The sequence below is a fragment of the Balaenoptera physalus genome (genome assembly GCF_965194825.1).
Source record: "Balaenoptera physalus genome assembly, chromosome: 2".
Taxonomy (NCBI): Eukaryota; Metazoa; Chordata; class Mammalia; order Artiodactyla; family Balaenopteridae; genus Balaenoptera; species Balaenoptera physalus.
The window spans coordinates 43,856,759-43,882,020 of record NC_138883.1 but is presented as its reverse complement, the minus strand read 5'-3'; the positions used below and the strand labels follow the sequence as shown (position 1 = coordinate 43,882,020).

General features: G+C 35.5%; 1 protein-coding gene across 3 annotated transcripts; it reads left to right on the top strand.

Moving 5' to 3' along the window:
- The first annotated feature begins 467 nt into the window (after positions 1-467).
- On the top strand, positions 468-24,552 carry AP5M1 (adaptor related protein complex 5 subunit mu 1). 3 transcript variants are annotated; one of them, XM_082450434.1, is made up of 8 exons: positions 468-609; positions 7,114-7,759; positions 11,950-12,177; positions 12,750-12,889; positions 13,613-13,698; positions 13,789-13,907; positions 16,781-16,877; positions 21,467-24,552. In XM_082450434.1, the coding sequence occupies exons 1-8, from the start codon at positions 536-538 to the stop codon at positions 21,505-21,507; spliced, it is 1,431 nt and encodes a 476-aa protein (XP_082306560.1). In that variant the 5' UTR covers positions 468-535; the 3' UTR covers positions 21,508-24,552. The 3 variants fall into 3 exon arrangements, with proteins under 3 accessions (XP_082306560.1, XP_082306559.1, XP_082306561.1); XM_082450433.1 differs by having other exon boundaries at positions 19,293-24,552; XM_082450435.1 differs by lacking the exon at positions 21,467-24,552 and adding an exon at positions 19,293-19,380 and having other exon boundaries at positions 16,781-16,907.
- Positions 24,553-25,262: the final 710 nt, after the last annotated feature.

Below are 25,262 nucleotides of genomic sequence, written 5' to 3'. Positions count from 1 at the left end.
AGGCGGGGCGGGCAAGCGGCCATGAAGCAAAGCCGAAGACGCCTGTCAGCTGCCTCCCGGCGCCGCCCGCGCCGCTCCCATTGTCACCGCCTCGTACGCCGGAAGTGGAGCTGCGCGCGCCCGGGTGGCTGTTGGGAGGGGCCGGCGAGGGGGAGAGTAGCAGGCGAACCGCGAAGAGGCTTCCTGCGCGGGCTAGTGAGGAACCGTGATCCTTGCGGGCTACCGTCCCGGAAGTGGACTCGAGAGGAAGAAAGTAGCAGGGTTGGTGGGGATAAATAGATTTCCGGAGGTTTTAAGTGCGGATTAACAGAAGTTTTTGTGGCGTGTGTTGTCCAGCGTGGACTCAGAGGTTTTAGTGACTTCACCTGAAGGAGTTAGCTTCTCTGCTGAGCCCGACCTGTCTGTGGTGGGGCAGAAGGTGGCTCTAGATGCGTGAGCCTCGGGGCTTCTGGTAAAAGAAAACGCCTGAGAAAGCCGGTCTGCGCTCTTCTTCGGTGGCCGCCTTAGAGAAGAGCTGATGCCTTAGTGGCTTATCATGGCCCAGCGGGCAGTGTGGCTCATAAGCCACGAACCGGGAACTCCACTTTGTGGCACCGTCAGATTCTCCAGGTAAACGCAAATCTAAATCCTCAGGCGTGATGGATCGGACAGATGGATGGTGTAGCGTAGTTCTGTGATGCTGTGTATCCCTGGTCCGACACCTGGGCAAGTTACTTAACATTTGTTTCATCTGTTAAGTGGAGATTGTAATAATACTACCTCATAGTGTTGTGAGAATTAAATGAGTTGATGCCTGGCACATTTTAAGTATTATGTATTTTCTCATATTAATGTTACTGTATCGTAACTCCACCTACGTAAGATTGATGTGGAGATGACGAAAGGAAAGGAAACTTCCTGAGCAGTAAACATGTTTCACATTTTTCTACTTTAATAAAAATCATTCAAGGACATTTTAACTCATTTTTATGGAAAGTCTTTGCTGAGCAGTATCAGGCTGTTACTTTCATCTTGTAATTATTTTTCATTCCCAGAAATTCTCAGATAGTTTACTTTAAAGCTCCTAATTGTTGAAGAAAATTGAAAAAGTACAAAAAATTAAATTGAATTCACTTTTGAAAAATGGTGTGAGCTGATCTGTTTCCACTTTTAGAATTTGCCACGTTTTATCAAACTAGCTCTGTGAAGGGAATATACAGTAACTCACTGTAAAATATGGGTGGCAATTGAGTAATCTGTTTCACCTTTTGTTCTCAGTGGTGGACAGTTCTTTCTTGCAAACATTCATTCTTCCCTGAGAAAAGCTCTGTAGTGAAGTAGCTAGCTCTGAATCCAGATTGAGGCTGACAAAGATGAGTGTAATTTTAAGTGAAAAGTGGTAGGCAACGTGGATATGAAAAATTCCCTCTTTCCTACCTTAACAATTTTTGTTACTGAAGGCATCGAGCCTTGGAGTTTACCATTTTCTCTGGGATACCTGGCTTACATTTGTTGTTCTTGTTGTTGTACCTCAGTAGGTTAATAATAATCTTCAATATGGTTCATCAGCCTTATTGGTCCATCCATCCTAGGTACTCCTCCTTTACTTATGTATTCCCTTTGGTATCTTTATCCTTTTGTTTGTGTGTTTGTGTATGTATTTTTCAAATTATACGATTAAGTGTGCTATAGATGTCATTCCCTTTTCTTACGTTTGTCAGATTTCTCAGCACTATTTTTAAGAAACATCCAGGTTACTTTGTGTTCATCTAGGGCAGCACTGTCCAATAGAATTTTCTTCAGTGATGGAAATGGGAGATGTTCTAAATCTATGCTGTCTAATATTGCAGCTACTGGCCACATGTAGTTGTTGAGTTTTTGAAATACGGTTATTGTAACTGAGGAACTCAGTTTTTAATTTTGTTTCATTTTAAGTTTAAATAGCCATGTATGGCTAGCAGCTACTGTACTGGATAGTGCAGATCTAGGCCATTGCACCTACTTGCTCTGTAGTACTCCATGGTTTAGATCTGCCACATTTTACATCTCCCCTTCCCCTGGTGATGATCTCCCAGATTGCCCCCAACTCAGCTATCAAAACGGTGCTGCAGTAGATAACCTCAGACAGTTACATGGGGGCATATCTATACTGATTTTGGCTAAATATTACCAAGTAATTAGCTCCTCAGAATACTTTGACCAGTCTACACTCTGAGCAGTATCTCTATTCTTTCCTAACACTTACTCCACTTTTTGCCAGTATTGGTGTAAAGAATATCTTATTTTCGTTTGCATTTCTCTGTGTAGCAAGGGCCTTTAGGTTTCCTCTTCTGTGAATTGCCTGTATATATCCTTTGTCTGTTTTTTTCTTCAAGAGTTGCTGGTTTTTTCCTGTTAACTTGCAGGAGTTCATTGCGTAATCTTGATATTAGTTCTATGTCATTTTTAGGTATTATAGATATTTTATCTTAACTTATTGTCATTGTCAATTTCATTGACAATTGGTAATTTCATTACCCTTGGTTAAACAGAAATCCCTAGTTTTGTTGCAGTCAAAGTAGTTAGCCCTTTGGGGGAATTTGTTGAAGTCTTTCCCTTATTTCCCAAAGATATCTTCCTACGTTATTTCCTCTTGACTTTATCATTTTCTCTATTATATTTAGGCCTTTAATCCATCTGTAGTCCATCTTTGGATGTGGCGTTAAGTAGGAATCTCATTTTGTTTTTCTCTATGCTGTGGCCCAGTTTTCCTAACATCATCTTCCAAACAGTGTGTATTTTCTCCACTGATTTCTGGGGCTGTTGATAGTAGTTTATTATGTCTCCCATATAAACATTGGTCTGTCTCACTTCTATAACTTTGTTCTTTGCCAATGCCATAGTGTATTTATATCTGTGGCTTTGTAGCTTCTTTTAATAGCTCATAGAGGTAAAATTTTTGTACTGTGTACAATAATAAGTTTCTTGAAGAAGTTGTGCTTGTTTTCAGAGTTCTTTCCCACTGTGCTCAGAATATTTCAAAAGAAAAATTCTTTTTGCTGGGGTGGACTTTTCAACATCTCTATGAAGGCAGCAAGTTGGGTTCAGATAATTCATCTGTCACTTATTTATCCTATATCATTGAATGAATTAGTTAGGTTTTATTTTTTTTTTCTGTTTTCTGACCTCCTGGGGCCAGAGTTAGAGCTAAACAGATATGCACTGGCCTGTTATCCACATATTTGCCAAAGGATAATGGCCATCACTTAAGATTTAAGAATGCAGATGATCTTTCCTCTATCTAGCTACTTTTTCCCCACAACAGAACTTGATTTAGATTCTGGTTTAGAGATTTGCTGTCTGGATAGATAGTAACAATACCAGCTTAAGTCTAGCTTAGGTTGGTATTGTTCCCTATAGTTGCGGGGCCATTTAAAGTTCAAGTCCTGTTTTAGAAAAGGCCTAGAATAACTCTGAAATGACAGGTTGAGTCATCTGACAAGGTATTTATTGAACATATATTAAGACATTCTATAAGGTCCCAGATAAACTTATTTTTACAATTTCAATCATGAAATTCTTACACTTAAGAGAACTTTAATTATCCTCTAGAGGATAATAGTCTGGACTAGAGTTCAGTCCAGAGTTTTTAACTATCCTTATCCAAAGACTAAGAGAAAGAAGTGGCATTCACCTGCTAGGCCATTACTGGAGGGCTAGCTAATTCTTCCCTTTCCTCAATCAAGAAAATGCATCAGAATGTAAATGAGTGAGGTTCACTAATACATGGATAACTTTGAATACATTCTTATTTTTCTTTTTTAAAATTATTAATAAACACCAATATTTTATTAGTAGTATTAGTGAATTAGTAGAAAAACATTATTTGGCTAGGTCTGTTCTTGATTCTTGATGAGAATTGCTTATATGTTCTTTAGCCACTCCTTTATTTTACAAATAAGAAAACAGACTTAGAGAAGTTAGGCAATTTACACAGAAGTTAATAGCAAATAAATGACTTTGTTGTGGACTTTGGAGTGTTGAGATAAGGAATCGGGAAAGTACTTTTTTTTTTTTAATTAAGAAGATGTGATTTAACATTTTTGTAAATTTCTGTTTCCCCCCAAAAAAGAATGAATTAGTAACTTAGTGTTCAGGATAGAGCATGCAAACCATGAAAGATTATTCATTTCATTCTTTTTGTTACCTTATAGTATCTTCCAGGGCCATAGAGATAAACCACTATTACTAAAATGCTCTTACATGTTTTTGTAGGGGTTGGCAAGAAAACTCAGGGTACCAAGTGTACTCAGGGTACTAGTGAATCCACAATGTGGAGGATTAAATTGAACCACTTTTTTCCATCCTACTCTACTAAGATGGAATCAGAAAAAAAGTCCTGTGGTGGGGTGGGAGAAATTTATGAAGAGGGTCAAAAGATACACTCTTTCAGTTATAAAATAAATAAGTCATAGGGATGTAATGTACAGCATGGTGACTATAGTTGAATTATACTGTATTGCATATTTGGAAGTTGCTAAGACCGGAAGTCTTTTTTTTAATTTATTTAATTTATTTATTTTTGGCTGTGTTGGGTCTTCGTTGCTGCGCGCACTTCATTGTGGCTACTCTTCATTGCGGTGTGCGGGCTTCTTGTTGTGGTGGCTTCTCTTGTTGTGGAGCACGGGCTCTAGGAGCGCGGGCTTCAGTAGTTGTGGCGTGTGGGCTCAGTAGTTCTGGCTCGCGGGCTCTAGAGCGCAGGCTCAGTAGTTGTGGCACATGGGCTTAGTTGCTCCGCGGCATGTGAGATCTTCCCAGACTGGGGCTCAAATCTGTGTCCCCTGTATTGGCAGGCAGGTTCTTAACCACTGTGCCACCAAGGAAGCCCCGACAGGAAGTCTTAAAAGTTTTCATCACACACACAAAAAAATTTTGTAACTATGTAAGGTGACAGATGTTAACTAGACTTACTGTGGTGATCATTTTGCAATGTATACAAATATCAAATCATTATGTTACATACCTGAAACTATGGGTTGGCCAAAAAGTTCCTTCGGTTTTTAAGTAAAAATAAAAGACACATTTTTCATTTTCACCAAGGACTTTATTGAACAAGGTATTCACTGTTTTGTTCCACTACCTTCTGCCATTTTTCAGGCAGCTTCATAATTCCATCTTCCCAAAACTTTTTATCTTTTTGAGCAAAGAACTGTTCCAGGTGCCTTTTACAGTCTTACAGGGAATTTAAATTTTTTCCATTAAGAGAATTTTGTAAAGACCAAAATAAATGGAAATCCTGGAAATGTCTGGTGAATACAGCGGATGAATCGGAACTTCCCAGCCAAGCTGTATCAGTTTTTGCCTAGTCATCAAAGAAACACGCGGTCTTGCGTTATCCTGATGGAAGATTATGCGTTTTCTGTTGGCTAATTCTGGACGCTTTTTGTCGAGTGCTGCTTTCAGTTGGCCTAATTGGGAGCAGTACTTGTTGGAATTAATTGTTTGGTTTTCCGGAAGGAGCTCATAATAGAGGACTCCCTTCCAATCCCACTATACACAACATCACCTTCTTTGCATGAAGACCGGCCTTTGGTGTGGTTGGTGGTGGTTCATTTCACTTGCCCCACGATCTCTTCCGTTCCACATTATTGTACAGTATCCACTTTTCATCACCCATCACAATTTGTTTTAAATACAGAACGTTTTCGATATGTTTCAGCAGAGAATCGCACGCGGAAATACGGTCAAGAAGATTTTTTTTGCTTAACTTACGTGGAACCCAAACACCAAAGCGATTAACATTACCAAGCTGGTACAAATGATTTTCAACACTTGATTTGGATATTTTGAGTATGTCTGCTGTCTCCAGTGTGCTCTAACGTTGATTGTTCTCAGTTAATGTCTCGATTTGATTGCTGTCAACTTCAACTGGTCTGCCCAATGGTGGAGCATCGTCCAGCAGGAAATCTCTAGCATGAAACTTCGCAAACCACTTTTGACACGTTCTGTCAGTCACAGCACCTTCTCCATACACTGCACAAATCTTTTTTTTTGCGTTTTAATTGTGTTTTTACCTTTCTTGAAATAATAAAGCATAGTATGGTGAAAATGTTGCTTTTTCTTTCTTTTTCAATATTAAAATGGCAACACAGAAATTCACCAATTTTGATTTTTTTTTAAAATTAACACTGATATGACAGCTGTCACAATACAGTCTAACAAAATTGTTTCCAATGAAGTTAAAGACAACTAAGCACTACTAGAGCCACCTTACGGAAAAAAATGAATGAACTTTTTGACCAACCTAATGATATAATGTTATGTCTAAATTATACCTCAATTAGAAAGTGGGGAGGGAGGGAGAGGGAGGAAGGGGAAAGGAAAGACAAGACAAGAAAATCTTTGCAGCCTTACCTGTAACAACAAAAGAAGTGATGTTTCTACCAATGGGGGTCCAGATAGATTGCAGGTCCTTAACCCAATGGAATACTGTGCAGCTGTAGCTTTATGTGACCTAACCTGGAAAGTGAACAAAGTAAGTTTCACTGCAAAATGTATCATTCTGTTTTTTAAACATGACAGTGTGTTTATGTTTATGCTTTAAAAGCGTTGAAAACCCTCTAGAAGGATGAAACACTAAACCCTTGGCAGGGGTTACTCCTGGAGGTAGGATTGAGTGGGGAGAAAGATGTTCCCTGTGATTAAAAAACAAAGGAAAGGAGGAAATAAAAAGTAGAATTTTTTTAAAAAGATAAGAAAGAAAAATAAGTCCTTATAGATGCCTAAAATGTATACAGGTATACACGCCTTGCTTAAGTGCGAATCTGAGCAGCCAAAGACTAGGATTTTGAATTAGAACCAGGTACTCTACCCATTTAAAAAATTAACTAAATTGAATTTTTTAAAATAATAGATAATGATACTTTATCATTTGAGATATATCAAGTACACAACAGGTAGTTGTTTTAGTAAGAATTTAACATGTAATATAATATTTTTTTGGTTGTGGTTTTTGTGTGTTGGTGTGTGTATTTGTTATTGTGTGTTTTGTTGTTATTAGTGTTTGCCTTATGTTTTGTGTTTGTTTTTAGGTTTTGAACTTCAGTTTTATTTTACTTGCAGGAATTAATTATGTTTTTGTTTCCATTAATACAGACGGTATCCAACTGTTGAAAAAAGAGCCAAAGTCTTCAATGGAGCAAGTTATGTGCCTGTTCCTGAAGATGGTCCCTTCCTTAAAGCACTGCTTTTCGAACTGAGATTATTGGATGATGATAAGGACTTTTCGGAGAGTCGTGATAGCTGTTCACACATCAATAAAACATCCATTTATGCACTCCCAGTAGGAGGTGAAGAACTCTGGCCAGTTGTTGCTTTCTTGAAGAATGGCATGATATATGCTTGTGTTCCACTGGTTGAACAAACTTTATCCCCTCGTCCACCATTAATTAGCATTAGTGGAATTTCACAAGGCTTTGAACTTCTTTTTGGGGTACAGGGTTTTCTTTACTCAGGTCAAAAAAATGACAGTGAGCTAAATACAAAATTGAGCCAGTTGCCCGACTTGCTTCTACAGGCTTGTCCCTTTGGCACTTTGTTAGATGCCAACTTACAAAATTCATTGGATAGTATTAATTTTGCTTCTGTTACTCATCCACAAAAACAGCCAACCTGGAAAGCTGGAACATACAAAGGAAAACCACAGGTTTCTATTTCTATCACTGAAAAGGTAAAATCCATGCAATATGATAAACTGGATATAGCAGATACGTGGCAAGTCATTGGAGTTGTCACTTGCAAGGTGAGATTTTCCCTGGTACTTGTTTTATCATACCACTTAACATTTATGGAGAAAAGTAAAATTTGCCGACTTTATTTTACATCATAATGTGACATTCTTGATTCTTATAAACAGCAGTCATTAAATGTTATGTTCACGTGAAATTTTATAATGTTATCTTTTTGCATTTCTTACTAATTATACTGGCTATATGCATTTGACCCTTGAACAATACGGATTTGAACTGCGTGGGTCTACTTATACGTGGCTTTTTTTCACTAAATACGTACTGCATTCAGTACTATAGTATCTGCAGTTGGCTGAATCTACAGTTGGTTAAATCCACAGATGCAGAACCTTGGACACAGAGTGCTGACTGTAAAGTTATACATGGATTTTGACTGAACAGAGGGTCAGTGCCCCTAACCCTCGCATTGTTCAAGGGTCAACTGCATTGCTGTGTAATGAATTGACCTGTTACCACAACCAATAAACATTTATTATACTCGTAGTTTCTGTAGGTCAGGACTTCAAGAGCAACTTAGCTGGGAACTTATAGTGTGGAAGTCTGTCACAGTCAAGATTTCAGCTGGGGCTATAGTCACCTGAAGGTATGACTGGAGCTGGAAGTTCTGCTTGCAAGGTGACTCAGTCACATGGCTGGCAAGTTGGTGCTGATTATTGGTAGGAGACCTCAGTTCCTTTCCGTGTGGACTTCTCAACAGGCTGCTTAAGAACGTCCTCACAACTTGGTGACTGCCTTCCCTTTGATCAAATGATCATACAGACAGACAGCCACATGAGGCACAAGTGAAAGCTATTCTTTTTATTACCTAGGCTGAAAGGTCACATAGTGTCACTTCTACCACTTTCTGTTCATCAGAAGCAGGTCACTTTGTCTGGTCCACGTTCAAGGGGAGTGGGATTAGGCTCCATCTTTTGAAAAGAGTAGCGTCAAAGAATTTGTGAAAATATTTTAAAGTCACCATAGCTATTTTCCATTTTTCCTAGAGGGGGGTGAAATTGACAAATCTCTGACTTAATATCTGAAGCCATTTTCAAGGGCTCATGTTTTATTTAAACAAGTCACTAGGTTAATACAGGGTTCTGTGGTTTAAGGTTAGGTAATAGGAAAAGGCAATGAAAATAACAATACAGTTAGCAGTGATCAGTGCCACATTCAATAATGATCAAAAATAGAGCCCCTCCAAGAGAATGTCTACAAGTGCATATTAATATTCTCAGGTGTCTTTGTTTTTCTGTTATCTTCCTTTATTCTCTGCACTTATTGATATAAACTTTTTATATATCATATTAAAGTTGAGTAGTTAAGTGCAAATCCAATATATAAAAGTAGATTTCAAGAACAGAGAATTAGAAGAGTCCTGGCAGACAAATTGGGTCTTTTTTTTCCTTTTTAACCTTAACGTGACCTAAAAATTTATGTGCCTGTTTTAAACTCACTTCTATTTTGATCAAAAATACATTCCAGTTATTAATTTTAATAGAAATAATTATCATAAATGTTTCCAAAATTAAGGTGTTCACAGATTATGTCATTCATACCTCTTCAAGCTGTTGAATCTACGTTTCTTGTAAGTTCTGTAAAATATAAGTAGGAAAATTCACCGTCTCTGTTTTTCATTCTGTAGTAATGAACAGGGAATATGTTATATATAATTTAATACTAACTAATATTATGCTATTTAAATAGCTCATTGATAGGCTGACCCTAGTTTATTGCTTCTGGGAATTTTAGATTGGCTCCTATTCTTGATCTAATACAAATGATCATGATGGGAAACTTTCATCTTTAAAAAACTTTTTTCTAAAAATAAAAATAGTGAGGGTGTACTGAAACTCATGAACTAAATGTTTCTTTAGGGTTGTATGTAAATAGTATAACTGTTAGCCAAACCATTTTTTAAGTATTTAAAGGAGTTTTATTGTGAAGCCTATTGTAAATAGAAATACTTATCTTCATTTTATCTCAATCCTAGTAGGAAACCTGGTGAACCAAAAGCCAGTGGACTGAAGTTCTAGTCCTCATTCCACCACTAATTTCTGTCTCTTTGGAAGAGTTATACAATTTTTTCAATCTTTTCTCATTTTTAAAATTAGATAAGTACCTAGGTCCCTTCTGTTTTTATAATTCCTAATTAAAAGTCCAGATATATATATGCCAGATTGGTTTAAAGGGTAGTATACAGAGTTCTTCTAGAATGGATGTCCTCATCCCGTAGTGAATGGCTAGTGCTCTGGTATTTCAGCTGCCTAGATAGCAGATAATTTGTTGGTTATTTCCATAATGGTTGCTGTTTCCCTGATTCCTTTAATTATGTTAGAGTGTTAGAGAATAATTTAATAAGTATAAACAGAATATTTAAAAATTTTGATACTATTTGCTACTAATATTTGTTCATATATTATCTCCATAAATATCTGCCAAAAAATAAAACTTTTTTCTTTAATTCTTGCTATCCACATATAGAGAGTGAAGTAGCAGATGATTTAAAGTTGAAAATACTAAAATGTTCTTAAGTTTCATAGTAGTTATTTGGCATTTTTATTATCAAATGGGATTGATGTTATTCTAACTATCACTGAAAGACTTTTATAAGTCACTAATTATACATGGTACTGTTCATAATGCCTGCCTGCTCTCTAAATGCTTGCATTATACAGCAGATATATTCATGAATTCACACATATGTCAAGTGGTAGATAAAAAAATGAAACGTTTCCTATTAAAATTGCGAACCAAAGGTACGGTTCGTAATTATAAAAAGATATCCATTCAGCAAACATTATTGGAGTATCTCTGGCTGCGTTGGGTCTTTGTTGCTGCACATGGGCTTTCTCTTGTTGCAGAGGGCGGGGCCTACTCTTCGTTGCAGTGCGCGGGCTTCTTGTTGCGGTGCGCAGGCTTCTCATCGCAGTGGCTTCTCTTGTTGTGGAGCACGGGCCCTAGGCGTGCGGGCTTCAGTAGTTGTGGCATGTGGGCTTCAGTAGTTGTGTCTCACGAGCTCTAGAGCACAGGCTCAGTAGTTGTGGCGCATGGGCTTAGTTGCTCCGCGGCATGTGGGTCCTTCCCGGACCAGGGCTCGAACTCGTGTCCCCTGCATTGGCAGGTGGATTCTTAACCACTGCGCCACCAGGGAAGTCCTTGGAGTATCTCTTATACTTAGCAATGTACTGGGCACTAGAGATACAAAGAAAAATATAATAATTCTTGCTTTCAAAAACTTAAAGCTTAAAGAAGGAAACAAACAGGGGCACAGACGTTTGCTCTCACCTCTAGAGAGTGGGCAGTTAATTCATAATGCAGACTATGTATATGATAGTGGAACTAGCTGCTTGCATTTGGAGCTAAGCATTATACCTACTGAGTTCCACCAACTCTTAAAATATTGTACAAGTCTAGCCAAACAAAACTTGTCAGTAAGCCTTATATGCCTCAATTGGACAGTTGTAATTGGGTGCTTTAATAGAGGTAAATGTCAAGTTTGAGTTATAAAGGAAGAGCCTGACTGCCCACCGCCCCCCCAGCACACACACAAGTAAAGTGTATCAGTCTGGCTGGGTCAGAAAAAAAGCCACTACAGATTTATGGGAGTAAAGGTGTTTAGTATAGGAATGAGGGCTTACTCACGTATAGGAGGAGCTGGGAGAATAAGTCTCTGATCCTCTGACAGTCCCCAATGTGTCTCCAGCATTACTTGCAGGGTAGAAAACGATTAAAGAGGTAGATGGGAACCAAACAGCAAAAGGCTTTAAAAGTAATACAAAACTGAGGGGGAACTATTGAGAGGTTTTGACATGGATACGATATAATTAGAATTATGTTTTATTAAGATAGCTCTGGCATTGATGAAGGATGGATTGATTAGAGGAAAGCGAGTCTAGATACACTTAGAGGGCTATGACAGAAATTGTAAGGGCCTGTACCAGTGTAACAGGAATGAAGAAAAGTAGCATTTTCAGGGTTTTAAATGTAAGCAGAGGGCTCTAGGAAGGCTCTCCTGGTCTCTGGCTTGGGTGTCTGAGAGCATGATAGAATCATTAACCAGAACACAGAAAGCAATGAGAATAATACCTTGAGAGAAAAGTGAATTAAGTTGTGGAAAGTGACTCAGATAAATTAAGAAAGGCCTCATTCAGAACATGTATGCTTCAAGGATCTTGGTAATATCTGTTTGTTTGTGTTGCAGTGTGATTTAGAAGGAAGTATGCCAAATGTTACCATCAGCTTGAGTCTCCCCACCAATGGATCTCCGCTTCAGGATATTCTGGTTCATCCTTGTGTGACATCTCTCGACTCTGCCGTTCTGACTTCTAGTAGCATTGATGCAGCGGATGATTCTGCATTTAGTGGGCCTTACAAATTTCCACTCACTCCACCTTTAGAGTCATTCAACTTATGCTACTACACTTCTCAGGTAAACAACCTTGGAGAAGTCGGGACTTTGCTAATCTTATATTTATGAATTCTGTTGTAAGCAAATCATCCATACTTTTGGTCCAAACAAGAACTTTTCATGAGTTATTTACCAGAAGATTCAGATTGTTTCCCTTCAATCAGTTATTGATGACCCATTAAGCTACTGCTGATCTGGGAGGGTTGGGGAGTCAAGATACAAGCAGGGCAGCAGAAACGGTGGGCGGGTGTCAGTGATCAGTATGCCTAGTGCATGTTCTATGTTGCAGGTCATAGAGAACCTGGAGGAAGGGAATCTGAACAAGCAGGAGTAGGAAAAAGAATGTATCACACACCTCTGTAAGGCACCTTTCTCATCTCTGGAAATAGAAAGAGATGCAAGAATCCCTGACCTTAGAAGGAATGTAGCTTCATCATCTATTATCAAAATAACTTGGAGTAACCCATTAGTCATTTAAGTCATATCTGTATGTAATGACTATATTACTGCAAGGCTTTTTTCTCCATCACCACTGGTATTTTAGACCCATTAACCTGAGAATTATATAAAAATGTGTTTATGTTTGTTTCCAGGTCCCTGTGCCACCAATTTTGGGGTTTTATCAGGTAAAAGAGGAAGAAGTACAACTAAAAATAACAGTTAATTTAAAACTTCATGAAAGTGTGAAAAATAGTTTTGAATTCTGTGAAGCTCATATACCTTTTTACAACAGGTAGGAATAAAATAACATAATGCCATGATCTCTGCCTTCTTTAGTACATTCCCACTGCCCTATAATAAATTGTCTTGGTTTTTACCTTATTTTTAAGATCTAAAAATTTTATGTTATTCAAACGTATGCTGATTCTGAACCAAAACATTGTCATAAAAATAATCTCTTTATTTTTAAATATCATTTTTCTGGTTAAACTACTTGCTAGTAAATTATAAACTTCAGCCAGTGTAGCTTCTTCAGGGTTTATTTTACTACTGGCTTTATTTCTAGCAATTTCTCTGTACTCAATGTACAGATCAAGCCCAATTAGAAAACCTGGTGAATTAATATCATAAGATTACTTCCTTATCAGTTCTACTTTTAAGTTTGTCCTACAGAATAGTTCTTTTCAAAGGATACATAAATATATAGTAAAATCACAGTTTTAATGTTACGTCAATCTATGTGCCTGTATTAATACATTCTGCATGACTTTGTAGTTATCTTTAGAATTAATAATGAAATGTATAGCATCACCAAAAAAATGTTTATTGTGTTTCTGTGTTTTCTGAGATATAATATTCATTATTTATTCTACTGTATTCTGCAAACTTGAATACATATCTGCTTTTATGTTGTCCTTGTATTAAGTAACAGTAGCAAGATTTGACTTACATCTCTTAAAACTGTTATATCTATGATTATTTTTTTCTTTCCATTTTGTCCATTTCTTTTTTCAAGAGGTCCAGTCACACATGTGGAATACAAAGTTAGTTTTGGCCAGCTTGAAGTATTTCGAGAGAAAAGCTTATTGATCTGGATTATTGGTAAACTAGGTTTTGTTTATTTTTTTTTCATTCATTTGCTGTAGAATCTATTTAATTTATAATAGTTGATTGATGTATTTCTGTTTTTAGGACAGAAGTTCCCAAAATCAATGGAAATTAGTCTTTCTGGAACTGTAACTTTTGGAGCCAAGAGCCATGAAAAGCAGCCATTTGACCAGATTTGCATTGGAGGTACAGCATATTTAAAGGTAAATATATTTATATGGCTCACTACATTAGAAACCTTTCCTTTTGTTCCAAATTGCATATATCTAATTGATTTTTACTGTTTCCTAACTTTTTTTTTTTGGAGTTCTGTTCTTTTTGTCTAAGTCCTCTGTTAGATTTTAGTAAGATTCTTTTTGTTTAGTAATCACTTTCTATTTCACTTAAGACTTTAAAATTTTTAAGGTGAAAGAATTATGTAAAACCTAAATACCTCAACTTAACCTAGTTCTACCCAGCTCTTAGATATCACATTTGAGATTTGTATACAAAGAATGTAAGATGTAGTCTTTGCCCTCTAGGGATTTTTCAATGATGCGTGTCAGTAACTGATCAGGACTAACTGCTTTTGGTCTTTCAAAAAAAAGACTGAGCACTTCCAACCAAAGTGGTCAAGGAAAGCTTTGTAGTAGAGATGGAGTTCAGGCAAAACTCTGAGGCTCAGGTAAGCATCGATACGAAGCCTTGAAGATTGACTCTCGTTTGTATGGGTGAAGAAATGACTTAATCACAGGAATGAAGGATAACAAGGCATGTTTAGGAACCAGTGCTAGAAACAGTAGTCACACAAAAGTCTGAATAAGTGATTTAGGTCTGGATTGTAGAGGATTTGAATCTGGCTTTCATTGCTTTGTTAGAAAATGTTATACTTTTCTTGAGTACGGGAGTGGTCCTTCAGAAAGCGATACTTTATGAGGATCAATCTGAAATGGATGTGAGGAAGGTGAGTGAAGAAAAAAACTAGAGACAAAGAAACTATTTTTTAGCTATATTAGTATTCCAGATGAAAGGTAATAAGTTAATAATGCTGAACTAGTGTAGTGTCACAGAAAGAGAAAGGAAGGGAGGAAAAGGAATAGAGCTGTGATAAAGGTATAGCCTTTAATCTCACTAATTAAGTAGAAAGATAAGAAATAGTTTTAAGTCAAAGATGATGTCGTTAAAAAATTGTGACTTAAACCAGACTTGAAGCTCCAGGAGGGCAAAGACCGTGTGAATCTCATTCATTCACTGTTTTATTCCCAACATCTAGTTCAGTACCTAGCACATAAATATTTGATGAATGGATGAACATACTTAGAAGAAAGTTCTGTATCTTCGAAGAAATGTGGAGAAAGTTGGGAGGGAGTGGGCTTCGTATCATGTATGTTGCTGGTAATAGCAACTTACCCCAGTATAGGTGTCCAGTAGGTGGCTAAAAACCTAAAGCTTGATTCTCAAGAGAAAGCTCAACTGTTCTTAGGATCTAGGAGTTATCCATGGAGAAGAAATAGATGAGGCAGTAGAAATGAATAAGGTCAGAAAAAGATAAGAGAAAATAGGAGGAAGGTTCAAAACGATCAATGAGGGAAAGTGAAAATGTGATCAGAAAGGTAGCAGGAAAACCTAAATAGAGTAGTATCAAAGAAATCAAAGAGAGATTGAAATCTATATGTAAAAGCAACTAGGTGAAATGGTAGTGAAGTCAGAAGTACACTAGTGATATTCATTTCTTCTGTATTGGCTTCAACTATGTCCATGAGCTTTGTTTCAATGATTATTATAGAAATTCCCTCTTCCAGATGTTTTTCAGAAAAAAATGTGAGATGTTACTATACTGTATGTTTTTCAAAGTTAGGGATTATGACTCTTCTATTCATTTTCATTACCTAACCAGTTATAGTTGCATCAAAAGCGTGTAGTACGTATTTGTGTTCAATGAATACGTTTATTTTTATAATATCTAGTTGTGTGGAAATCAACCTTGTCATAACTTCCAGCATCCAGAATTATACCAAACAAGCAAGCAAAAGCCCTTTACTATTAGATAATTTGAGTTGCAATAGGGAAAAAATTGCTCAGAAGATCTGAAAATTACATCTATGCCTATGATCAGTTAGTTTGGCAATCAAAAGGAGAAAGATAGGAAAAGAGAGAAATTTGCAGGGAAGGGAGAAGGAAGAAAAGTATAGAAAAGCTATCAGGATATTGCCAAATCAAAAGCTTTTAGCAGCAAAGATGAGAATCACAGCAAAAGGAGACAGGAGTTCTGTAAGAATAGACCTTTCATGGTTCATGTGAATATCACTGTGGCTCAGAGACAGCCGAGCACTATGCCTTCAGAGAAGGTACTAATGGCCCTCTCTATTATAGCCCAATATATTAATTGGCATTTATACTGATATCACCACATTATCAGTTAAATCCAGGAACTTACATTCATTCATTATATTCATTCATTACATTTTAGAAAGGTTAGTTATGTAAAAGTTAAATTTTAGTTTTCTGAAAAATTAAGTAGAGCGTTTCATTCCCTCCAAACACCAGATAAACTGGCGTTTCTGTTCTAGTAATTACTTTATTGTGTTCTGCTAAAAGGTGTATAAAAGAATTACGATCTGAAATCTATCACAACCACATAGCCTTAGAGATAGGAGAGAACATACAGAACACCAAACACCATAGGGGAAGGAGCACCAGCTTTTGTAGTCAGTCAGGTCTGAGTTCAAATGCCAGCTCTACTGCTTACCTACTGGGATGCTAAGTGTTTCCATCTCTGAACCTCAGTTCCCTCATTTGTAAAATAGGGATACCTTGCAGTGCAGATAAGAGTTTATATCAGTGAAGGGCCTGGTACGTGTTAAGCACTTCATAATGGCAGCCTTACAAAGAAATGGCCCTAATGCGAAAGGGAAAGGTGAGTGTATATGTGTGAATATGTGCACTCTCACGCGCACACACACACAGTATTATTTGTGATTTTTATTTTGTGAACTCTGTGAAATAAATTCCTAAACTTGTGTCAAGGGAAAAAAATGTGAGCATCATTTTTACCAAATAATCACCTTAATTTGGTACATTTCTCTTCTTGTTCTAGCTTCATTTTAGGATCTTAGATTACACACTCACTGGGTGTTATGCGGATCAGCATTCAGTTCAAGTTTTTGCATCAGGAAAACCAAAAATAAGTACATGTAAGTTGTGCAGATTCAAACTAACTTAAGGTAATTAAAGTGGTGTTATGTTATTATTAACTAAGATAAAATTAAAATGTGACAGAAAAAGATCAGAGAATAATACCGATTTATAAGAATTCTGGCCTAATCCATCCTGTGTAACAGTTTATGTACATTGCCCTCTGCCTTCTCCTATTTGTAAAGTGGTCTGGATGAGCAAGGATTGACATAGAGGTGGGCTCTAGTCTAAAGTTGGATTTGCTTTGCTCTGCTTATAATTTACTCTTTTACTCTTGGGCAAGTTAGTGAACTTCTTATTTAGTTTCCTCATATATATAAAACGGAATTAGTAGTAGTATTTACCTCAGGGTTGTTAGGAGGTTTAAATAAAATCATATCAACCATGCACTTAGCATAATGCTTAGCATGTGGGATGGATTCAATAAATGTTAAGTATGATTATTACTTAAAATTTTAAATATTTTTAGCAAATGTTGTAGTCAATGAGCATTATTTAGTATCCTGTTTTACCAAAAGGAGGGCAAGAGAAATATGTGTGTGTGTGTGTGTGTGTGTGTGTGTGTGTACACATGCATACACACATAGTACAAATGGAAATATATGGAGGGGAAACAGCAATTTGTAGATGAATTCAAAATTATTAATTCAGATCAAATATAGATATGTGGCATAGAATAAAAAAGTAGCTAGAATGAGGTAGAGTTAGCTAAACATAAGCAGCAACATTTTTGCCTCATATATTAAGGGGAATAAAGCTATTTAGGTAGGTATTTCTTAAACTAAGGGTTAGGGTCCCTAGGAAGGATAAGACAAGACTTCGTACTTTAAAGTTTCTAAAGAATTACAGAACTCAGAACTACTGAATTCTAAGCAATTACCTGTGAATGGCAATAATAAATTCTATGTAGTATAACCAGAATAAGCCATATTCTTTACCTCCATACATCCCTGTGCTTTCTCCTACATCATTTTTTGGTTGCTTTTTAGAGAAATTGATGTATATGGAAGAGTCTTCATAATGCTTTTTTTTTTTAATGAAGGCACAATACAGTTGTTAGTTTGGACAAACCAGCAGTTTTGTCTAAATGCAAACAGACCAGTATTTTAGGTTGTCTATAGGAAATATGTTGTCTCTTTAGATAATGTTTAAAATATTGTATCTTATTAATATTAACTAAACATATTGTAGTAATTTTCAGAGATTATAATACAGAATGGGATGTTTCAGTAATTCACCTGCTTCTTAATATATGAATGAAAGAGGTCACTTTAAATGTATAATTATGACCAATATTTTATTTCCTTCTTCTATTAGTTTCAGAGCATAACTATCACTTCGTGCAACTATGTAAAAACCTTTATTTTGCCATCATCTTGACAATAAAATCTATATTCATAATATACAACTTAGTTCTGAAAATAGTTTAATAATGCTAATAATATTAATTTAAATAATAATAGCTGATGTTTATTGCTTACTATGTGCCAGGCACAGTTCTGAGTATGTAAGGTGTGCTAACTCATTGATCCTTACAGCACCCTACGTAAGTGTTGTTATCTCCATTTTACAGATGAGGATGCTGACGGAACACACAGAATAAGGTCACATAGCTAGTAAATGGCAGAACTGGACTCAAATCCAGGCAGTCTGTCTTTGACCCTGACCACTTAACCAATATGCTGTGTTGCCTCTCAATGTTACTAGGTTCTCAAACTGAACAAACAACAAAAAAAAGGCAATGAGGTAATACATCCTACCTCTATCCTTTTCATTATGAGGAAGGTAGAAAAGGCAGAATTGGATAAATAGAGATGTATGGAATAAGAACTTACACGTGTCTAGCTCCAAATGAGCATTATCATCTCAGTCTTACATATCAGAAAACTTTAAAGAGGTTTTCATTTGTCCAAAGCTCTTAAAACAGAAACCTTAAATTTGATCAGAACTATAAGAAACCACTGAAGCAACCTTTTTAAAACGTTACTAGGAAGTTGGGTGTGTATTTCCATCTCTGAAACTTTGAATGCATAAAGAATAGCAAGATCAGAATCAGAACTGTGGTGAAGAGGTTACAGAAGGGAAACAATAAAACTATTTTTAATGTTTTTGTAGCTGAAGTAATGGTCTGTAAGAAAAAGAATTTAGGGAAGATGTGAGAAAAAAATTAGCAGATTTGGCATGAGGGATTTTGGCATATATAAGCTAAAAGATGAATTATTCATGTCTTTAATGAAGCCATATTTTTAAAGTGGTGAAAGTTATAATAATGCCTTGATAAAAATTGAATTGAAATGGATATCTCAAAGTATTGCCTTCCTTGAAATAATTGTGTTCCACAATTTTAAATATCATGACTTTGCTTTCTCATTGAATTTTTAAGATAATATAATCTTATCATTTTTTTTTTTTAGACCGGAAACTAATTTCTTCTGACTATTACATCTGGAATTCTAAAGCTCCTGCTCCAGTAACATATGGATCCTTATTACTGTAATTGTCTCATGTTTAAATGGGATTTATACAATAGTAACTTAAATTAAATCACAGTCTTTTATTTTTAATATGTATGCATATAACCTATGAGTGAAAATCATTGATTTAATTACAAAATGCTCTTGTTCAATGTTTTTAGTCTGATCTACTTTGAAAGAACATTTTAAAGACTAATGTATCCAATTTCATTACCCTTTGATTTTGCTCAAGTATGTTTTCAGAGCATAAAATGTAGTGATTCACTTTCAGCTTATTCTAGACTAGTCTTGGGTTATCCTGCCATACATGTTTCTTCCTGCCCCTGTGGCAGACATGGCTAATCAGTCACAGCCCTCTTTCTCCACTGAGCCTTCCTGGATATGGGCTCAGGCTCCTCAGTGCAGAGCTGCAGGCAGCTACTCCCAATGGATTGTAGATGGCATGCAAGATAAAAAACTATTTGCTCTTCCAAACCTAAGTGCTAAGTGCTAGTACAATGTGTTGTTACAGAACACCAGAGACCACGTGAGAAACAACTTTGTAAATCTCTTAAGAAAACAGCTGATGAAAATGAAAGAAAATTGTTAAAATAGTAACCTGTTTTTCATCAGAACTATCCTCCGGACTAATAAAGAATCTGCATAATTCTATTTTGTTTATCTCTGTTCTGGAGTTACTTTTCAGGCAAGTTTATTAATCTGCCACAATAACATTTTGTTTAGTAAGCATATTAAGAGGGGTGGGATGCCTTCAGAAGATGAGCACCGTGTTTTGTGATTACTAAATATCTGCAGCCAAATTTTTAAAGATAAATTTAGATATAATATTGGTCTTTTACTGTTTTTTTATAATTCATTAATGAATGAATTCAGGTAAAAATTCAAAAGCTATTTTATGCATAGAGAGTATCACTTAAATCTTATTTCAGTTCCATGTAGCACATTTTCTTTAAATTTGTCACCCTTGCTTCCTTATTGGCATGCTCTGGGTTTCTTCAGGAACCATCCAGTCATACTCTTTATTCTCTACCTGTCTTTACAATTATTTGTCACATTCTGTTTTCAAAGTAGTTCATTGTCAAGTTGGACTTTAAATGACCATTCAAGAAAAGATGAAATCTCAAGAACCTCAAAACTTATTCCATGTCAAGTTTCTTTTTACAGAACAGAATTAGAAGAGTTATAAAAAAAAATACGCATTACAGATTAATATTCAATTAAATTATATCTTGGTTTCTTTTTTTTATGAGTCTCTTAAGGAAAAGCTTAGAAAAAGCTGCTAACTTCTTGAAAGAGAGCTATGATAGTTTGAAAGGAGATTGCATAGAAATTTAGGATTTGAAATGTAATTTTTTTAAATTAAGGTCAATCCTACTCATTGTAAACTCATTTTCTGCAAGGCATTATCATGGCATAATGTTCTATGTTCAAAATTATCCCAAGTAATGAAGAAAATAGAGTAACTTCCAGACCAGGACTTTAGCTTGTTATTCTAGGTTAATCATAGATAATCAGTAGTAAAAACTTGCCTTTTGAAAGAAGAAAAAAATCATTCCCTTTAAGTTTTTTGATCTCTCTTAAACTCAAGGAAAGCTTAACATTTCACTTATATTAATGGAGCCATTTGTACATCTTGATTGTATAAGTGTTTAACAAAGTACACTAAAATAGGGAAGAGGCATTTATCTAGTGAGTAGGCTGAGATTCAGTATAATAATCCCCTAGGCAAAACTTTATAAGCATTCAGAAAAACCAATGAATCTTTGATCTGACATTTCTAGAAACCTGAGGAAAATCTAAGAAGTACTGGAAAAGTGTAGGGACAATGGGGAACCTGATGCCATCTGTTGCCATTCCATTCTAACATAGCACTACAGAACTAAAACTAACTCATGTTTTCATCCTGTTGATATCAGCTGGGCACACTATGATGCTTTGATTTTGTCTAGAAACCTGTCACTTCAGGATAATTTCTGAAGACAAAGTCTGTTTCCCGTTTGGTAGGTGACCTGTTTAATGTTTTCTCTGTGTCTGGGAACTCCTTAGTGTAATTAGCGACCTTTGAACTCCACAACTAATCCTGAGCTATTTTGTATTCCTTACTCATCTTTAAGGCTGGACCTTTCTTTTCTTCAGAGTCCGCTGCCACAATTAAAGAAGAAACAGCTGCATTTCAAAGGGATTCCGATTCCAGAAGCTTAATCGTGATTGACATGTTCTTATTCTAAGCTATAAGACACTCTAAGAGTCCTTTCTTGGGTTAAAACTTCAATCATTTTCTAAAATATTATCTCGCTATGGATTTTATTCATTTTCTTTGATAACTATTCTTTGCATTTTTTAACTTGAAAGATGCTGTGTGTTTGCACTGAATATGAGCACCTTCTTCCAGTTAAAGATTTGGATGGTGTCAGACTGCTAGATGCAAAGTTGCTAAATTCCCTTTAGTGCCAAAATATGATTATGAAATCTGATGTCTATCATATGGGTAATTATTCTTCAGTAGACCCAAAATGTACAAAAAGTGTTACATTTCTGAAAATGTACTCAAACTTTTTAAAGTCAGCAGTACCCTTATAGCATAAGATAATCCCCTTACAGTGGTGGGCATTTTTTACCTTTTACTTTTTAAGTAATTGATTCAAATGTCAGGTTTGAAGTAAATAACCTTATCAGGAATTCTTAAATTATTTTTTTTTAATTTTTAATCATTAGTCTTACAAAATTAATTTTTTCACACCAACTCAATATTTTCAGTGAGTTAAAATTGTGGTTTTATATATACATTGTATGGTTTAGGATATTTCAAAGCACAATTTAATACATAGAACAGCTACTAGTATTTTTCCTCTAGTTTTTATTATAGTATTTCAGAATCCGTTATAGATATTCGTGGACTCCTGCACCACCCCTGGGAGGAAGGTAGGTCGAGTTATCATCCAGAGTCTCTGCAGGGACCGCTGCCACAGCAGAACGGTTGTTTCTAAGACAAAGGTCAGAAAAGGGATGTTAATAAACAGTTCTCAGGTTTAAGGGACTTTTTTAGGATTACATCTTAAATTCCAACAAATCAGATTTAGGAGTTACTGAAAGTGAAATTGATCCATCCCTCATCCAAACTTTGCAATACTTTCCTGTTCTGACATCATTTAGATAGTTAGCTGTATTATCAGATTAGAAACCATTGTACCAGGCTGCTGAAAGGAAAAGGAGGCAAAAAGCTAAACATGGGATGAATTCTGAACCTTTTAACCTGGCTGAAGTACGTTGGTCCCTGTTATGCAAATACCTTCAATCCTCTGCTAAGTTCAGTGGAAATAATTTTCTTGAATGACAGGTTTATTCAGCAAGGATTCAGTTGGTGATTAATCCCCCTTTGATCTAGGGTATTTCACTTAACTACCAGTTACCTCGTTCTGACAAAGTGCAACTGAGATTAGGGAGATCACTAGAACACTACCAGGGTGTGCGTTTATTCTCTATAACCTTTTAAAGCAAGGGCCAAGAATGCAATTTATTTTCAGTATTTGAAGATGTAAAAGTCCTGTCTGCTAAGTTAGAAAGTCAATTGAATACCAAATGAAGTTTATTTCTTATGTAATAGAACAAACATTTCTTTTTACTTTGCCTAACAATGATTTTAGAAAACATAGGCTTTGAAGAAACAAAGACCACAGTTTAAGTATATCTTCTAGTTTTGTTTCATACACTAGAGTGTATATTTATTGGCCCTGAGATAACCCAAAAATCAAAGCTACAACTTACGCTGAGAAAATGCTTCTATTTTATTAAACTGCACAGTTTCTCCCCATCCGCCTCCATTAAAAAATGTCATGGTATGTGGTAAAGAAATCCAATTGGGGAAAACATGTCGCAATACACAATTATTCATCTTAAGACTTCTGATTTCGAAGATTTATTTAACTTTGTCCTTTCTTGAGGAAAAAGAGCTTGTTTTGTTCCCAAGGTGAATCAAGATTTTTTTCATAAAAGTACCATTACAAAAATACTTCAAACTAATTATTTTAAGTTATCAAAATAACCATTTTCGACAGTACTGTTTACTATTTTACTATTTTTTTCTGCCTTTTTCTCATTTAACTGGGTACCCTTCCTCCATAACTTTAAACTTTGAAACATTCTATGAAATTTTGCACAATATTTGAAGAATAAAATTGTAAAATGTGTTTCTTGACTAGTTTTATTATTATAGACAGCATTTTTTAATGCTTTGTAATTGTTCATTATTCTAGTATCAGTTTGCAAGTTATGTATTAGGATAATTTTCTTATACCTTTTTTTTGGCTCAAACTTTTTGTGATCCAATTTCTAAATTGAAACAGTGACTCAAATAAATGCATATCTAACTTATGTTTGTGCCAAATGAACATCTCTAGTTTGAATTTATTAACCAAAATGTTTCTAAATATCTTTTGATAGCAAGTTACTTAACCATGGTAAAATTGAGGATCAGAAAAAATATAAGATGGAAGGCAGGATCCCCTGGCCATGTTGCTAAGAAACTAGTATTTTTAATAATTAACTTACTCTACGCAGTAAATTTTTAGTAATAAAATGTTGCAATATATTTTGAAATATGCTATCAGAGAAAGAATATATTTATGTAAGACATAGATGTATGTGTGTGCGTATTTATATAATGTTTTATGTTAGTGTGTCCAACTTGGTGGGTTTCCCTATGAAATATTTCATTATCATGTCAGAGGAAGAAGAATATTTAAAGTTAAATATTCAAATGTCTTCCCTGCAAACACAATGTTAGTAGTAATGAAGAGGTGCATAAAATGAATATTGCCAAAGAGCTCTTGAGATTACTCTTATAAAATGTTTAAAACTCTTATGAGTTGAAAGCTTTTCAACTAGCTTCTAGTTTTTTTTTCAACAATTGTTTTATGGATATGATAACATTATTGTCTATATATAGCCTGGAGCAATGCAATGCCTTATCTGTATTACTAATTTACTGCCTTGTAAGCAGGTTACTTTGAGGTCCAGGTTGACTTTTCTCAGGCCTTGGCCAATCTGTGTAATTGATGGTAGTGTGGTGTTAATATATGATGCGCAGCATTTACATATTGACGGATGCCCTGGGGTGGAAACCACCTGCTGCTGAATTGTTTTTCCAGTAGGACGTGAAAATTTGTATATCTTAATACTCCATTAAACATTTAAGATCAAACTATGTTTCCTCTAAATGTCTTCTCTTTAAATGATAGTTTATGTGAAAAAAAAAGGTTATTTAGTTAACACTACTAATAAATAAAAATGAAAAATTATTGTTATCCCTCTTAAATTTTTTACTTTTTCTTTCAAGGGACTTGAGTGCCCTCTGCAGGTTATATAAAGAGATAACTAATGACTATATTTTTAAACCCTGTGATTTTTCCCTTTTAGAAGCAAAGCCTGGTAAGTGTGATCCATTTTATTTATATTGTTAACTTTGTTAATTTGCCAGTGATTGAAGTAAGAGTTTCTTTTCTTTCCCAGTTTTATAGTTTTGTTTAATGTGACGAATGTAATACCACTGAATTTTCCAAATCACTTAGCTGGCACTCTTTAAATGTTAGAACTATAGTAATACACATTCCCTCACAGAAAGCAGATTGGGAAAACATTCAGCTATTTTGAAATTTATTGAAAATGTGGAGAATAACTTGATTATTTCCCATTACATTTTTAGAATATTATACATTGAAATAAAATAAGCCTTTTCCAGTATGCATCATGTAAATTTTAAAAATTACATGAGTTTTATTTCTTAATCTTGTTGATGAGTGATGATTGTGTTCAAGCTCAAAACACGAGGCTACTTAGAATTTCTTTAAACAAAGTTAAGATTGAACAGGTAATGCTTTGGTATTATTGTTGCATAGGTCCACTAACCAGAAA

What these genes read in the sequence shown, in the direction of transcription:
- AP5M1 (XM_082450433.1), top strand. Translation starts at nt 536, where the DNA reads ATGGCCCAGCGGGCAGTGTGGCTCATAAGCCACGAACCGGGAACTCCA. An exon ending in CATATACCTTTTTACAACAG is followed by an intron (nt 12,890 to 13,612) that starts GTAGGAATAAAA and finishes TCTTTTTTCAAG; the next exon opens with AGGTCCAGTCACACATGTGG. An exon ending in GAGGTACAGCATATTTAAAG is followed by an intron (nt 13,908 to 16,780) that starts GTAAATATATTT and finishes TTCTTGTTCTAG; the next exon opens with CTTCATTTTAGGATCTTAGA.